General features: G+C 46.5%; 1 protein-coding gene across 1 annotated transcript; it reads right to left on the reverse strand.

The window, feature by feature from the left end:
- Window positions 1-1,638: 1,638 nt before the first annotated feature.
- Window positions 1,639-15,862, reverse strand: Sftpd (surfactant protein D). Its single transcript, XM_042690332.1, has 8 exons — window positions 15,840-15,862; window positions 12,576-12,774; window positions 6,726-6,842; window positions 6,349-6,465; window positions 6,118-6,234; window positions 5,564-5,680; window positions 4,906-4,989; window positions 1,639-2,361 (listed from the first exon to the last, which is right to left on the reverse strand). The coding sequence occupies exons 2-8, from the start codon at window positions 12,769-12,771 to the stop codon at window positions 1,985-1,987; spliced, it is 1,125 nt and encodes a 374-aa protein (XP_042546266.1). The 5' UTR covers window positions 12,772-12,774; window positions 15,840-15,862; the 3' UTR covers window positions 1,639-1,984.
- Window positions 15,863-16,406: the final 544 nt, after the last annotated feature.

The raw sequence follows: 16,406 nt of genomic DNA on the forward strand, positions 1-16,406 counted from the left end.
CTGAAATATTTGTTTCAGTCCTCTCCTTGGTGAACCTCTAACTACAGAGCCCAGTTGACTGTCCTATTGTTCTCTGTTGGGAGTAAACCATGGCACGGTGGATTGGAAAGCCTTTGGTTCCAAGGAATATTGATTTTCACTCTTTTGAGTTCTGCAGCTCTTTCTTCCCTCCTATCAAGAAATAAGTTTACCATAAGTATTACGGTGGCTGATGATCCTTTTGAGAGGACCCCCATATCCTTGGCTGGGTCTCAGTGGCCATACTGTACAATGTGATCGCCCCAGAAGTTAGTAGACTGGACCAGAATGGGCCTCTGTGAATAGCATACTCATTTCCACAGGAGTTTCACGTTGAGAGCTGGTGAGAATTGCTTACCCCTTAGATGGCAGTTTTTGACACACGTCTCCTTCCTTATCTTTGTGCAGTCAAGAGACAGGAAGCTGAGAGAAGCCAGTGTGCAAAGGAGAGAAAGAGGCACAGGAGAAACTGAGGCAGGGATGGCCTGCCTTTTGTCTGTGCTCTTTCCGCTTCCAACCCATTCACAACCATCTACTCAGAGAAACACCTTTCTAAGTTCCCTCCATGAGGGTGCCAGCTGTGGCCTCGGTACTGATGAGATGGTACACTAATGTGTAACTGACTTGTCTTTCAGAAGGTGCTGGGAACTGAGGCTTTTTTTCTCAATAGCAGGAGAGAGATCTTAGCAGAGAGCTTAGGATTCATTAATCTGAATGTATGGTTTGGTGTGGGACATGCTGAACTATGGTGTCAGGACTTCTAGAAAGAGGTATGGGGTTTGGTTCCCATAAACAAAGGAAATAGTATGATTTCTTGTCTTAGCAAGAGCTTTTTGTACCTCGTTGATGGGCCTTTTTGATGGCTATCCAGGTGCCCTTCGCATCTTTTCAATATAGGTGTTGTTTAAATCATTCTTGCAACATTGTGTCAATAAAATCAGTCAAATATATGGCAGTCCTTAACCTATGTATTTACAAGCTAAAATCATATATATATATATATATATATATATATATATATATATATATATATATATATATATATATATACACACACCTTGGGATCAGAAAGATCTTGTTTGCTACCCAGCTGCAACCTTACAATCCACTGCATCCATATACAAGTCCTCTCCCCCTCTCTATGCCTTAGTTTCTACATTTCCACATTAGGCAATTTGGTCCTCTTCCCAGGAGCTAAGACACCACGACATTAACAAAACTGGAGAGGATAGCTGAATACTGCACAAAACAGGAGAACTGGGTGCAGGACATGCAAAATGCATCAAAGGAGGTCGACCTTCTCTGTCAGATGACTCTGCTGGGCTGGACAGTTACTAGGACTTAGGTCTTGAAACTAGAGGCAGACAGAAGCCTTCCGCCATAGCTAAAGGAGGAGCCCTGATCAGGAACAAACCTATCAGATCTGTCACCTGTAGATGGAAAGTAGTGGAGCCATTGCCCTCATTTGTCTTAGCAGAGAGTTTAGAGTGTGTGCAATCTGAAAATGTGGCTTGTGTCTAGGGATAAAAAAAAGAAATTGGCCTTATTTCTGTAAGGATAGAAAGTATTTATTGTTGGGGCCTGCACACTCCAATACTGAATGGTCAGGAAGAACAAAGGAGTAATCCAACGAGGAGCACTCAGAAAGATAAAAGAAGCACACCAGCAATCATGGTGTCCCCAACCCCGAGGAGGAGGAGCTTGAAGGAGGAGGATGTGATCAATTGGACCAAATCAGAAAGTAGACTGGGCCCTTCTCCAAGATGTCCTACTGTGGGAAGTCAGTATCACATTTCACTCTAGGAAGCATCCTTAAGGAGTGCTGCTTTGGGGCTGTTCCATAGAGAATACCAGGCTGGCAGACGTGATCACCTTTTTATTAGGATGTTGGCAACACCCAGATCTGGGCTGTAACCTCACTGACCAAGTTACCAAGCTCTGCCCCCTACCCCAAGCCCCGTGGGGCTCAGAACTCGCACACCACAAGGCGCTCTTCTCCACAAGTCTTGTCATTCCACTGGCCGTTGGTGAAGATCTCCACACAGTTCTCGGACCCACCATTGTTGTTGGGTTCCCCGGGGGCCCAGTTGGTATAGACCAAAGGCTCCCCTGTGGGGTAGGTGAACTTGCCCTCTGTGTCATTGTCAGTCATGCTCAGGAAAGCAGCCTTGTTCTGAGCTATGACCAGCTGCTGCAGGGCCTTATTCTCAGCTGCAGAGCGTGGAGAGGCCAGCTGTCCACCAGCCTGTGTGCACACCTCCTGTGCACCCTGGAACAATTTCACAAAGCCTGCCGTCTTGAAGATCTTGTCTCCCACACTTTGGCCATCAGGGAAGAGCATGGCTGGAAGAAGACGGAGTCAGGATAAGGTTGTGGCCAGACCGCTAAACCAGAACTTAGAGGTGTAGGGGGGGGGAGGGTGGCTGAGCTCTCAGCTCTGCTATCTGAATCTCTCAGACCTTCCCACGCAGTGGATCGGGCCAAGATAAGGGACACCCTGGGTTCCTGGGCAGCCCGAACACAAAATGTACCTTGGGGACGGGGATGTCATGGCCCCTATTCACAGATGGGAGCACTAGAGTTGAGAAAGGTTAAGTACAAGGCCCCATGGCCTGCAATCATGAAACGGGAAGTCATAGGGGAACTTTATTCAGTGTGACACCAATGCTCAGATGCAGGCTTTCTGCCTCAGCCCACACTGTATGCTGGAATTGATGTTTCCTATTAGTATGTAAAACCTAACAGCCCGTCCCTGAGAAACAGATTTTCTCTCCTCTCCCCTCCCCCTCTCTGTACTGGGGCTTGAACTCAGAGCCTTGAACTCTTGCTTGCCTTTTTTGCTCAAGGATGGCCCTCTACCATTTGGCTTTTTGCTGGTTACTTGGAGACAAGAGTCTCTTAGATTTGTCTTCCCAGGTTGGCTTTGAACCATGGTCCTCAGATCTCCTAAGTAGCTAGGATTACAGGTACGAGGCAGCAGCACCTAGCATGGGAAACCATTTCTGCAAGTGCAGAATCCAGAGCAGGGAATTCACCGCACCCCTGTGGTTAGGGTGCTGTTGGTGCGAGAAGGCCGATGGCATATGAGGGGTGAAGGAACAGGAAAAGATAGAATGGGACAACTGGGCATTATAATGTGCTAAGCTCTGCTGGGGATCAGAGCCCCATGGTCTCAGTGTGTCTGTGAGTGATGCCCCACCAGAGCTAGAGTGTTGACAGAGAGGATGAGGGAATCTGAGAGGCACATGGGGCTGAGAGCAGGAGGGGAAGAAGATGTGGGTACTACTGAGAGAACTCTACACAAGCATCGGCATTAAGACCCACCATGGCATGACAGAAAAGGGAAGGGAAATGATTCCAGTGTTTCCAGGCCCTCAGCTCTAACAATCAAGGGGACACTTCTCAAAAGCATCATCTGCGTCATCTGCCAAACATCTCTTTTTATTCCAATCCATCACCATCCTGATGACTTCTGTGCTGTTCATGGAAATCTGCAAAGGACACTAGACTATCAGAGGTCCAGAGATCGCTGAGACCCTAGACTTGTTGTCCTGTACCCTGACTTATGATGCCTTCTCCTCTGAACATCTTTAACAAGATCTTGCGGAGAAGATTCTCCACTGGTTCAGGATGGCAGCCCTGGACAAAAGCAAGGTAAGATTCCTGTGCCATTTCTGGATTTAAGCTCCTAGGTGGAGCATGAATGAATGCTCAGGTATTCATCCAAAGGCACGTGACAGAATGCAAGTTGCATCTGGACCCGCAGGTGCCTATCTGTGTACATGCACTGTTTAAGTAGAGGGATATAGAATAAGTGTCATTTAAATACATACTTCCATGACAGGTACACAGGCACACATTCTTGACACACTTCAGCATGTCCATGAACAAGTAAGCACTTACACAAATGTGTTTGTGGAGAAAGACCCTAAGTGATTGAAACTCTCATCTCTGAGCTTGGATACTTAGAAGTAAGTTTTACCAAAAGGGCCTCTTTATGCTCTAATCCTTCAGAAATCTTATTTTTTTTTCTGACTCACTGAAGAATATGGAGAGCTGTGTATCAGTAGCTCAAGAGGTCCTCAGGAGGCTGAGATCTGAGGATCGAGGTTCAAAGCCAGTCCAGACAGGAAAGTCCATGAGACTTGTATTTCCAACTAACCAGCACAAAGCTGGAAGTAGAAATCTGGTTCAAGTGATTGAGTACTAGTAACTAGGCCTTGAGTTCAAGCCCCATTGCGTGCACGCACACACACACACACACACACACACACACACACACACACACACACACACACACACACACCACAAAGCATGTACGCAAAGAGAAACTCAATAGCTATATGCTAAGGGCAGGCCCTTACCTGCCTTGTACCCCAGAGCAGAGTCCCAGCCCCAGGTCTCCTCAGATTCTGTGCTATCATGGCTGTGCAGCCACACATTTGAGTATTCCCATACCTGTCCCCACAGATGTAAGAAACACCATCATGGGTATTTTCTTGTCAGTCTCAGGGATCAGCATAAGAAAGGCAGGCATACAAGACTACTGAGTGTTCCTGGACCCAGCATAAGTGGTACTGTGGTTGGAATGTGCTCAGAATCCTAGTAGTCAACTATGCTTTACAAACCTAGTGAGCTGGTGGCATGGGCAACATTCATCTATGTGTCCAGCTTCTGTAGCTTGTGACTTTCCTTCTGTGGCCTAGTATTAGATTTCTCTCCACTCTCTAACCCAGACCCAAGTCCACCACAGACACAGACCCTGCCCATTATCATCCTAGACCTGGGGCAAGGTTTAACCTCAGCCCCAACCAAAGGGCTTGAGAGTCAGAACCAGTTTGGAGGCCAGTGTGGATGCCAGACTCAATTTTAGATACAGGAACTCACCTTTCTTGTAGTGGGAGATGTCAGCCTGGAGGCGCTGTAGCTGCTCCTGTAAGGTCTCCACCTGCTCCCTCAGGGCGGTGATGTCTGCAGGGAAGGAAACAGTAACGTAAGTAAGGACTTACTCCTCTCAGCCTAGGGACCACCCATGCCTCTAGGAAGGGTGTCTAGTTACAGGCACTTATTGGAGATGGTGATGCAGCACCTACAACTACAGACTCAAGTGGCCCCTGTTGCACAAAGGTTTCCTATGGTTTTCCTTTGGATAAACTGGTCCCTGAGCAGGTCCTTGAACCTCTCTGACATTGACCCAGATGAACTTTGACCTCAACTCCAGGAAGATAATAGCACCTCCATTCCTGGGAGGAGGGGCAGGAATACATATTCCACATATAATCCCATCCATTGGGTTGTTAGACATTCAGAGGTTTCCTAGGCATTGGGAAGGCAGCTGTTATTTCCCCAGGGATCAGGTAAAGAAATTGCCAAGGTTTACCTTCCTATAGCTCTAGACCAGAGCCTAATTTTTGCCCTACCTCCAGCCTTTTCCTGTTCCACCCACTACCTGTAAGTAATAGGACTGTTGGCCCAGAGAGGACCTCTTGAGAAAAAGAGGGTTTCTCCCTCTCTCCACCCAGGCCAACAGGAGTTGTTGCCTTACCTTGAAGCCCACTTTCACCTTTGGCTCCTCTGTCTCCAGGAGCACCTCTGTCCCCCTTCAGTCCTGGAGGACCCCTGGTACCTGGAGCTCCCTGTGGACCCACAGCTCCAGCAGGTCCTGGAATTCAAGAAGAGCTGGGTCATCTAGGTACCCAATGTCCAGCATCATGAGCTTCTTTGTTCCTGGACTATCCTGTGGTCAAGCAAGATACCCTTCCCTCATACCTCATATGGATCATTTGCAGAACCCTGTGTTCTCTCTCAACATGACAGGCTCCTTCCGCTGCCAGTCAACCTCTGCTGTGTACAACTGTCCCTGCCACCTATGACTAACCTTCCTCAGATTCCATCCATACCCATGGCTTAGCACTGCACTCTCCCTACATAGTCACAGTTCCAAGTGTTCCAAGTGCTCCCTCCTTGGATACCGACTCTCTCCATGGCCCAGCCTTGCCTGCTCTGTTTGCACAGATGGCTGTCATGGGGACTGGACACACCTTGGCAGCTTCTTGTGGGCATAGTAGAAATGGATCCAGCCCCAAGTCTATCACTGACCTGCTGGTCCAGCATTTCCAGGGGCTCCACGTTCACCAGGGGCACCTCTCTCTCCTTTAGGTCCTGTGGGGCCTCTTGGCCCTGGAGAGCCCTGCATGCCTGGGGCACCTACTTCTCCTGAGAAAGAAACAAATTGGGGTTCATCGTGGACCTCGTTTTATATCCCTTCATGGACCACCACCATTATTCCTTGCATCTCCACCCCAGACCAGCCACATCCCATCCACCTACCTTTAGGTCCAGACTCTCCCTTTGGGCCTGGTTTTCCTTGAGGTCCTGTGTTCCCCTGCTTTCCAGAGGGACCATCTTTTCCAGCCGGACCGGGAGCACCTGGAAGTCCAGGAGGTCCTGGGGAATAAGACCAGCCCTATCAGTGTCACTAAGTCCCCCTGGTAGTGGGATCTATGAGATGAGTAACAGTAGGTAAAAGAGGATGGGAACAATATATGACTGACCCACTGGAGGCCCCATCTGTCTGAAACAACCCAGTGCCTCCTGCAGAACAACCTTCTTCCTCCTTCCTGGTCTGGGCACTGAGCATGCCCATGGCACATTCTAATGGTGCAGTACCCCTTGGAGACATCTGAATTCCATGCCCATTTGCTCACCAGCTGGTCCAGAGTCTCCCTTTGGTCCTGGTTCTCCATCAGAGCCATTATCCCCTTTGGGTCCAATTCTCCCAGATGGTCCAGGCATTCCTGCTGGTCCCACAGGTCCTGGCAAACCTGTAGCCGCAAAAGAAATGGACATGACATTGGCCCTAGGCCAAGAAGAGGCCAAATATCTGTAGGGTCAAATTCTTGGCACTCTTTCAAGTTTCTGTAGAGCACAAACATCCCAGGGTCACACGCTCTAGTACAGGTGATTCAGGAAATGGGTTTCTTCACCCCCATTTCAAGGAAATAGCCTTTCTGGAATTGGAGATGGATTCAAGCCAAGTCTGCTTGAGTTTCTGTTTTGTGTTCCTTCCCTCCATGGCCACTGTACTGGCAGAAGGCAATCTATTGCTATTTAATAGTGCCCATGGATTTCTTGAGTTTTATGTGTGTGTATCAGGAAACCAACTATATTTTTATCCAAAATGGTATCAGATAGACATCAACTTGTTTATTCCATTTGTCTGTCCACTCTCTCATATATTTATTCATGAAGAATCTCAAAAGCACAGAAACCAAAATAAAACCCTGACCAATGGGCTTACATCAAACTGAAAAACTTCTGCATAATAAAGGAAATCATCAACAGAGTGAAAAAAGAACCTATTGAATGGGGGGAAATATCTTCCAACTGTTTACCTGACAAGGGATCAATACTTAGAATATACAAGAAATTCAAAATTAGCCACAAAAACATACACATAAAAAAAACAAGTGATCCAGCCAGGCTTGGGTGACTCACACCTGTAATCCTAATTACTCAGGAAGCTGAGATGTGAAGACTGCTGTTCAAAGTAAGCCCAGGCAGGAAAGTCCATGAGACTCTTATCTCCAATTAACCAATAGTGGTGTTGTGGTTCAAGGGGTAGAGTGCTTATCTTGAGCTGAAGATCTCAGGGACAGTGCCCAGGCCCAGAGTTCAAGCCCCACAACCAACAAACAAAACATGAAACAAGTGATCCAATTAAAAAACAGGCAAATTATCTGAACAGACACTTTTCAAAAGAAGAAATACAAATGGCCAGGAAGTAGATTTAAAATATTCACTATGTTCAGCCATAAGGAAACCATAATGAGATGCCATCTAATCCTGGTTAGAATGACTGTTACCAACACATGCTGTTGAGGATGCCAGGGTATGCACCCCTTAAAGCCCTTAAATTTTAGTGCAGACACTATGGAAATTCATATAGAGAACCCTCATAAATCTGAAAATAGAACTGTATCAGTTATTCACTCCTGGGTAGACATCCAAAGGAAATTAAATCAGCATATACAAAAGCACCACTTGCATGTCCATAACAACATTATTCACAATAGCTAGGATGTAGAATCAGCCTAGCTGTCCATTTATGAATAAACACATTTTTAAAGTGCAGTAAATATATACAATGGAAGATTACTCAGTCAAAAAAGAACGAAATCTTGTCATTCATAACAGAATAGATGAAACTGGAGATCATCATGTTTGGTAAAATAAGCTTGACATAAAAGATAAATACTATACTTTCTCATATTCAAGTTTTAAAAATGTGGACTCAGCTGGGCATTGGAACTGAGATTCTGTGGATCACCATTTGAAGCCAGCCTAGGCTGGGGGCAAAGGAGGTTAGACACACTGGTTTGTATGCACATGTGTAAAGACAGCACACAGAATCCTCTTAACAGGTATAAATAATACATGTTAATAACAAGTTCTACTTTATGCATATCTACTATATGACTTGCACTGGTCCTAGTCCTCAGACCTCGCTCTGTGAGAGATTTGTAACAGACTGTGAGACAGGGGCCACAGGTGAGGAAGACAGTCCTGATGCCAATCTACACATCCTCAGAAAGGTCATTCTGAAGGAGAAAGTAGGACTTCAAGAGCAAGGACCGTTTAGAGGACTCAATCCTCTCCAACTTTCTGTAGAGAGAAGAGAGAGGTATTTCAGACTTGGAAACTACTCTTCTGTGACAGGAAAAGTCACATCTTTCTGGCACAGGAGTATACTTGAGATGAAGGTAACTTAATTTGCTGGAAGATTTTGTGCTGGGTACCATGTTTTGCTGTTGGTTAAAGGACGGAGGCCCACATCCCACATCCAAACTTAGGCTGAGAATCTTTGGGATCCATCATAGCCAGGCTGGCAAGGGGCATATTGGCCAGGGGAACAAAAACCACTCTCCAAAAAGGAGTGTTAGTATGGATGCCCCAAATCAGAAGAGGATTCACTTCTCCAACAATAGCATTTATTTTGTTTTCCAGTATTACAAACCCAGTTTTGTATCCCAGTGCTGCCCAGCACCATGGCCAGCACTGATTGTCCTAAATTTCTCCACTCCTTCCAGTTTTCTGCATTCATTCATTTATTTCATAAATATTTCCTTGTACACTTAAACACATAGCCTCCTAGATCACAAAAGAGCTACAAAAAAACTGACAGAGTTTCCAGGCACTGGTGGCTCACAACTGTAATCCTAGCTACTCAGGAGACTGAGATCTGAGATCACAGTTCAAAGCCAGCTTGGGCAGGAAAGTCCATGAAACCCTTATCTCCAATCAACTACCAGAAAACCAGAAGTGGAGCTATAGCTCAAAGTGATAGTGTGCTAGCCTTGAGCAGAAAAACTCAGACACAGGTCCCAGGCCCTAACTTCAATCCCCACGATGGACAAAAAACAAAAACAAAAATCCTGCAGCACATTGGAGGCTTTGGTGTATGTTAATTATGGCGGCTTGGGAACTCTTTGCTGTGACTAAAGCTCTAAAAAAGATGAAGACGACACAGGCACATGTATATGAAGATCAAGTGACAGGGCCCCAGGAAAGGGAAACCAAATGTTAAGGACCAGCAAGAAGCCAGAGTGGTTTCCACTAAGCAGATACAGAGGACCAGAGAAGCAAGTAGAGGTGGGGAGCAGTCACAATGGGGTTGCTGAGAGGTGTGTAATTTCAGTCCAAGGGAGATCAATATCCCCAGAAGGATTCTGGGTGCATCTCTCTGAGCAGGAATGCTGGAGGTGCCTCACCACAGTGACTCCCAGCTCCACCAGCTACTCCTGCTTCTCTGAGGTCCCAACTCCACTTTCCAGCATGACCACAAGTAAAGGCTTGCACCATATGCAGAGCTGCTTGGATCTGAGGATTCTGAGGATGTTTCAAGTCTCTCAAGACATACTCAATCTGTAATAGTCAAGTGACTGAAAGGACTGGGATTGAGAGGCCAGAGTGGAGCCATATTTCCAATCCAGCTATATGTTGGTCTCCACAAAACCAACTCAAAGCCAGGCTGGGGTGTAAGAAAGCAAGGCAAGCTCTCCTGTAGAAAAGGCCTCCAGGACTCAATCTACAACCCACTTCAAGGAGCCAAAAGAACTAGGGTCACTGAGAAAATGGCTATATCATGTCCTTCCTCCCTAGACAGCCATCTTTCACATGAGTAAAACCAGTCCATTCTCCTTGAGAGTCACTGTCTCTGTAAGGGACAGAGGTTCACTTGTGCCTTGTCTCATCAAGCTTTAGGATTGTTTCTTAATTCTGTTTTAAATTCTCCCTCCTGTAAAACAAAATTCATACTCCAGAAAGATAGACTGAGTTTTCTCAGTCATCAAAGCATGGGCCCAAGGCCATCTTGTCCCTTGTCTCCTGCTACTATTTCATTAATTTTTTTCCTTTTCTTACCAATAAGACTAAGATCCTTTCCTGCACTGCTGACTCATACCTGTAATCCTAGCTACTCGGGAGTCTGAGATGTGGGAATCAAGGTTCAAAGCCAGTGTGGGCAGAAAAGTCCATGGCACTACTATCCCCAAATAACCAACAAAAATCCAGAAGTAGAGATGTGGCTTAAGTGGTACAGCACCAGCCTTGAATGTAAATGCCAAGTAAGAGTGCAAGGCCTTGAGTTCAAGTCCAAGTACTCATTTTTGAAAAAAAAAAAAGAAAAAGAACCAGGCACTAGTGGCTTATGCCTGTAATCCTAGCTATCCATGAGGTTGAGATCTGAGGATCACAATTCAAAGCCAGCCCAGGCAGGAAAATCTAAGACTCTTATCTCCAATAAACTACCATTAAGCCAAAAACGGAGTTGTGGCTCAAGAAGTAGAATGCTAGCCTTGAGTGAAAAAGCTCAGGTACAGAGCTCAGATCCTGAGTTTAAGCCCCAAAACTAGCACGTGTGCCAAACACACACACACACACACACACACACACACACACACACACACACACACACACACGACCCTGATCTTCCCCTAGGACTTGAGCAGTTTTCTTAAGAACAATTTTCTTATCTATTAGTACTCTGGTAACCTCGGGAGAATTCATTGAATTGTCATCAGAAAGATGCAACTCTATTCATGAAGATTAAAAACAATTAGAGCTAGGATGTAGCTCAGGGGCAAAACACTTACCTAGCAAGTGCAACATCCTGGGTTTGAACCCCAGTACCAAAGAAAATTTTTAAAGAAATGAAAGCCATTGTAAATTATTTGTCATGAGGTGGTAAAATATGATTCCTGTTTGCAGATAAGAAAACTGAGATACCATGATACCAAGGGCCTTGCCACAGGGTTCCCAGCTATGAAGATGGAGCTAGAAGTCAAGCCCAGATCTACAATAGCCTGCGTGTCCTTTCATGGAATGTATTTACCCTCTCTTACCTGAAGAAGATGGATGTGTTCCTTGTAAAGCTTTTGGCAGAGAATCATGTGAACTATTCAAGTGAATACCCCAGCACAGAGATGTACCAAGAAGCATGAGCTCTGCTCTCCTCTTATAACAGGTAAGGCAAATCCATTTAACTAGATCTGTGTAGGAGGCCTCAGAGCCTTATCTTTTGCTATGGAGAGTTTAATTAAATACTAAAAATCGTTAACACAAAGGGTGAGCAAATGCAGCAATGGTACTCACTAGACATTATATTGAAAATTATACAACTTGTGGGTGGGACAGGAGGAAAAAACTGACAGACAGCGAGCAAAAGAAAGGGTGATATGGGGGGGGGGAAAGCGGGGAGGATTGGGTGGGGGGGTGGGGGGAGGCTGGGAAGGGAGGTGAAGGGTAAACAAAGGAGGAGGCTGCAATGCTTGGTAAGAATTGTATGCATTATCCTGCCCATGTAATTGTAACCCCTCTGTACAGTGTGTTCACAAAAATAAAAATAAATTAAAAAAAGAAAGGGTGATATTGTCTAAAAAGAAATGTACTTATTATCTGACTTATGTAACTGTAACCCTTCTACCTATCACCTCTAAAATAACAATGAAAAAGTGACAATGAATTTTTTTTTCTTGTTGGTGGTGGGGCTTGAACTCTAGGCCTGGACGCTGTCCCTCAGCGCTTCAGCTCAAGTCAAGTGCTCTACCACTTGAGCCACATCGCCACTTCCAGTTTTCTGAGTGGTTTATTGGCGATAAGAATCTCACAGACTTTCCTGGCCGGGCTGACTTTGAACAGTGATCCTCAGATATCAGCCTTCTGAGTGCCTGGCTGAAAAAAAAATCTTGAACAGTTGAGTTGGGAGAGATAGGGGAGGATGATTAAAGGGGTGACATTGATCGAGATGTATTGTACTTATCAACTGATTTGTTGAATGATAATTCCTACCTAAAGATACAAATATAACTTAAAAAACCTTTAACACAGTGCATAGGCACCACTGAATCAAAATGAAGAAAAGCCAAGTGCTAAAACAGGATTCTAGCCTTGGGCTCCCAAGTCTCTCATCACTGCATGGGAAGTTGCTGGCTGGCTGGCATTCTGCTTCTCTCCCCGCTGCTTCCCTCAGCAGAATAAATCCCTGGTCCCAGCTCTACCTGGATCTCCCTTCTCGCCCCGGGGGCCCTCTCTCCCATCTCGTCCATCTCGACCGGGTAGGCCATTCTCTGCCGGGCCGCACATGACCAGAGTGCAGGCGTTGTTTACTGATCTTCGTGCCAACGTCTTCATTTCTGCTCCCAAGTACCCCACGGGCTGTGAGAACAGGACTAGCATGGAAAGGAAAAGCAGCATGGCCTGAGGGGGGGGGGGGGGGGGGGGGAGAGGGCAGGGTTTGGAGAGAAAAGACAAGACGTTGGCTCCAGGACATGGATGGAGGCTCCGCCCAGTTTCTGGAGGTTAGGAACAATCTACCTTCCCACATCCTTTGCCCTGGTTTGGGACCCAGAGAAGCAAGACTCCAGAAAGCAAATGAGAGAAAGTTGAGTCAGGCATGAGGCCTGGCTGTGGAGGGCCTGAGTCATGTGATGAGTTCTCTGGCATGGCTGACAGCCTGGTCTCTCTATTCTCAGGTGCCCTTGGAAAACAGTGGCTGCAGTGTAGTCCTCTCCTGAGGCTCCTTTTCCTTCCTGGACTTCCTTCTCCCTATCTGTGGCACTGAGGCTGCCCGCTCAGCTCTGACAAGGCAAATCTACCTTCTCTCTCTGGCTGCTTGGAGTAGATTATACTAGCAGCCATTAGATGCTGGTGTGAAACCCAGCCTGAGCAAGAGACTTTGGAAAGAATGGCCCGAGCTCCCACTGGAGTGTGGTTACATGGATGCTAGGCACTTGGTCATCAAGAAAGTCCCAGAGAGAAGCCTGGTGAAGAGTTAAGGCACTAAAGTAGCAGCTAGAAACACCTAGATGTCTGCCATCTTGGAAGGCTTGGAGGAGGGCCCCTGAGAAGGAAGAGGCCATGCCAGGTAGATTCAGACAGAGGGAAGATTGCTTTGGGGAGGACACAAAATGAAACTCTAAAATAGTCACCATCACAGAGGGACTTAAGAACGGATATTAGAGCTGGAGGCACTGGGCCTGTGTCAGTCTCTACACAGTGCACCTAAGTTAGCTTTCAGTCATTATGGTAAATACTGGAAGTCCTCAGGTTAAGGTTCCTTTATGGTTACAACCTCCATAACATCCAATATCACCTGCAACCATCACTCTGGGTTTATGGTGACATAGTATATATAATGGTAGGCACACAGGCCATAGGAGGCCTTATGAAAGCCAAGAGGGACAGACAGACAGACAGACATGGAAAAGGAGGACCAGGAGGAGGAAGAAGGGGAGGAGGAGGAAGAAAAGGAAAATGGAGAAGAAAAACAAAGAAGAAAGAGGAGAAGGAGGAGGAGGAAGAAGAAAAAGAACAACTTGGAGGGGGAGCCAACATCTCAAATCCCAAGATCCATCTCAAAAACACAGCCCCAAAGACTTCATATCTTTCCATGAGATGATGTGTCCGTTAGGTGCTACCACCAATAGTACCACAGGTTGGGGACCGAGCCTTCAATGCATGGGCCACTGGGAAGATTTAAGATCCCGACCAGAGCAGCGTCTTTCCTTCCAGGGAAAGAAAACTGTGAAGTAACATGCATGGAAGGAGCCAGTGGAAGTAAGAGGCTAGACCCAAGCCAGAGGGACCCACACAAAGATGAAGTTCACTAACTATCCAGAGTGGTGGCAGCACAGAGAAGAGCTCAGATTCTGGACTGTGGGTGAGTCTTACTTTCCACCAGCTTCTCTCCATTTTGAAGTCACACCTTCCTTGGATTTCCTCACTAGCCAATAGCAGCAGCCACTCTGTTTCCATGGTTCTAGCAAAAACTCCATCATAGGCACTGAGGGCCAGACCCAAGCCAGAGTAAGGGTGCTATCTCTTGGCCTATAGCCACTTACGCAAGTCTGGGATCATGCACCTCACACTGGGGAATAATAAAGGCAATGGAATTCTGCATGGAGAGCATCGTCCATTTACCAGAGTGTGAAGAAGCCCTGCAGACAGACAGCAGAGCAGGTTTCCAGATTCCAAAGTCAGAAGAAGCAGCTTAGCCAGCGCTGTGGATGAAATGTGCGGAGCCACAGCCCCAGACCTCAGATGGTGTTCAGTTGATGCTATGCTAGCAAAGTTAGAGGTTATTGAAAAAGAAGGTTCTTCTGTACATTAGAAAATCAGAAACCTAGCAGGGAGCCAGTATCTCTCCCCTGGAGTCCTAGTTACTCAGGAGGCTTAGGTCTGAGAATCATGGCTTAAAGCCTTAATTCCAGAGACTTTTATCCAAAGCTAACTAGCAAAAAGCCAGGACTAGAGGCGTGGCTCCTATAGTAGAGCACTAACCATGAGTAAAAAAGCTAAACAAGAGCACAAGGACCTGAGTTCAAGCCCCCACCCCATCACAAATATGAGATACCTAATGCAGTAAAAGTAGTTTAAGTAAAGACTTGGGACTATGAGAAAATCAAGTGTGTCTATCTTTCTAGAAAAAAATGAAGCCAGGATGGGATTAGAACCTAGGTCTGAGAAGATCTGGTCTGTTTCTCCTACACTATCCTTTCTGAAGACATCAAGGACAAAGAAGGAGCCATGACAGAAGGTAGAATTGCATTTTATCGCTGAGGCATCCCCAATGGCCCCTGCATCACAATCATTCACTCTACTCCAGTTCAGAAAGCAAGCCAGGTGCTGGTGGCTCACACCTGTAACCTTAATCAGGAGACGGAGATTTGAGAATCATGGTTCGAAACCAGCCCTGGCAGGAAAGTCTGTGAGACTAATCTCCAATTAGCTAGCAAAAAGATGCATGTGGAGCTGTGGCTCAAGTGATAGAGCATTAGCTTTGAGGGGGGAAAAAACACACCAAACAAACAAACCAAAAAACCCTAAAGGATAATGCCCAGGCCCTGATTTCAAGCCCCAGTACCAGCACACAAAGAGAGAGAGAGAGAAAGACACAGAGAGAGATAGAGACAGAGAGACAGAGATAGAGACAGAGACAGAGAGAGACAGAGAGAGAGAAGGGAAAGAAGGAAGGAAAAGGAAGGACAGAAGGAGGGAGGGAGGGAAGGAAGGAGGAAGGGAGAGAGGGAGGTAAGGAGGGAGGGAGGGAGAGAGAGAGAAACAAAGAAGGGAGAGAAATCTGCTGAGCCAGGGAAGCTGACCATGGGCAGCTTAGCACCTTCTATGCCTCCACTAGGCCCCCGCCTCCCACACCAACTCCTGGACTAGAACTTAAATCCAGACCCCAGAACCCTCCTTCCTCAAAACCAATCATAGAATAGTCACAGGACATGGGGGAAATAAAATGAGAGGCAGGTACATACACACGCACAGGTTGCTTTCTGTAGGACCCAGGAGCTCCAGGTAAATGAGCCCGGGTTTGGCAAGCACCCACTATTTATGCTCACCCTGTCACCTGGGCCGCCCAGCCTTGGTCTTCTGAAAACTCCCCCATTCAAGAGGTAAAAGAGAAAAAAAAAAAGAAGTGGACCAATTTTCTGGTTGACTCACTCACTCTTACCTGACCTGCCCTCTGGAAAGCTGCCACTGACAGGCATTAAGCGATGTATAGCTGTCACCTCAGAGTTTACAGAGCTCTTTTCAGTCTGAAATCCAATCTATATCATCCCCCAAAGACCTGAGTGGGAACTGACATCTCCCAGGTCTATATTCTGTAGATGTCCAGAAATCTGAGCTCCAGAGACCAGCATGTTGCATAATGATCTACAATGGTTGCCAACAAAAAGTCCCCACAATTCACAGCTATATTGCTCAAGAGCCAGGACCTACTGTGTCCACTTCCCCCTTCATCTCAAAAGCCCTGCCCAGATATTGGGAAAGAGCCAGGAACTGCTTGGTATGCCCAGGTAAGGCTAGGGCAGGTTGAGGGG

This window comes from Dipodomys spectabilis, unplaced genomic scaffold (assembly GCF_019054845.1).
Source record: "Dipodomys spectabilis isolate Male_0828 unplaced genomic scaffold, ASM1905484v1 ptg000136l, whole genome shotgun sequence".
Taxonomy (NCBI): Eukaryota; Metazoa; Chordata; class Mammalia; order Rodentia; family Heteromyidae; genus Dipodomys; species Dipodomys spectabilis.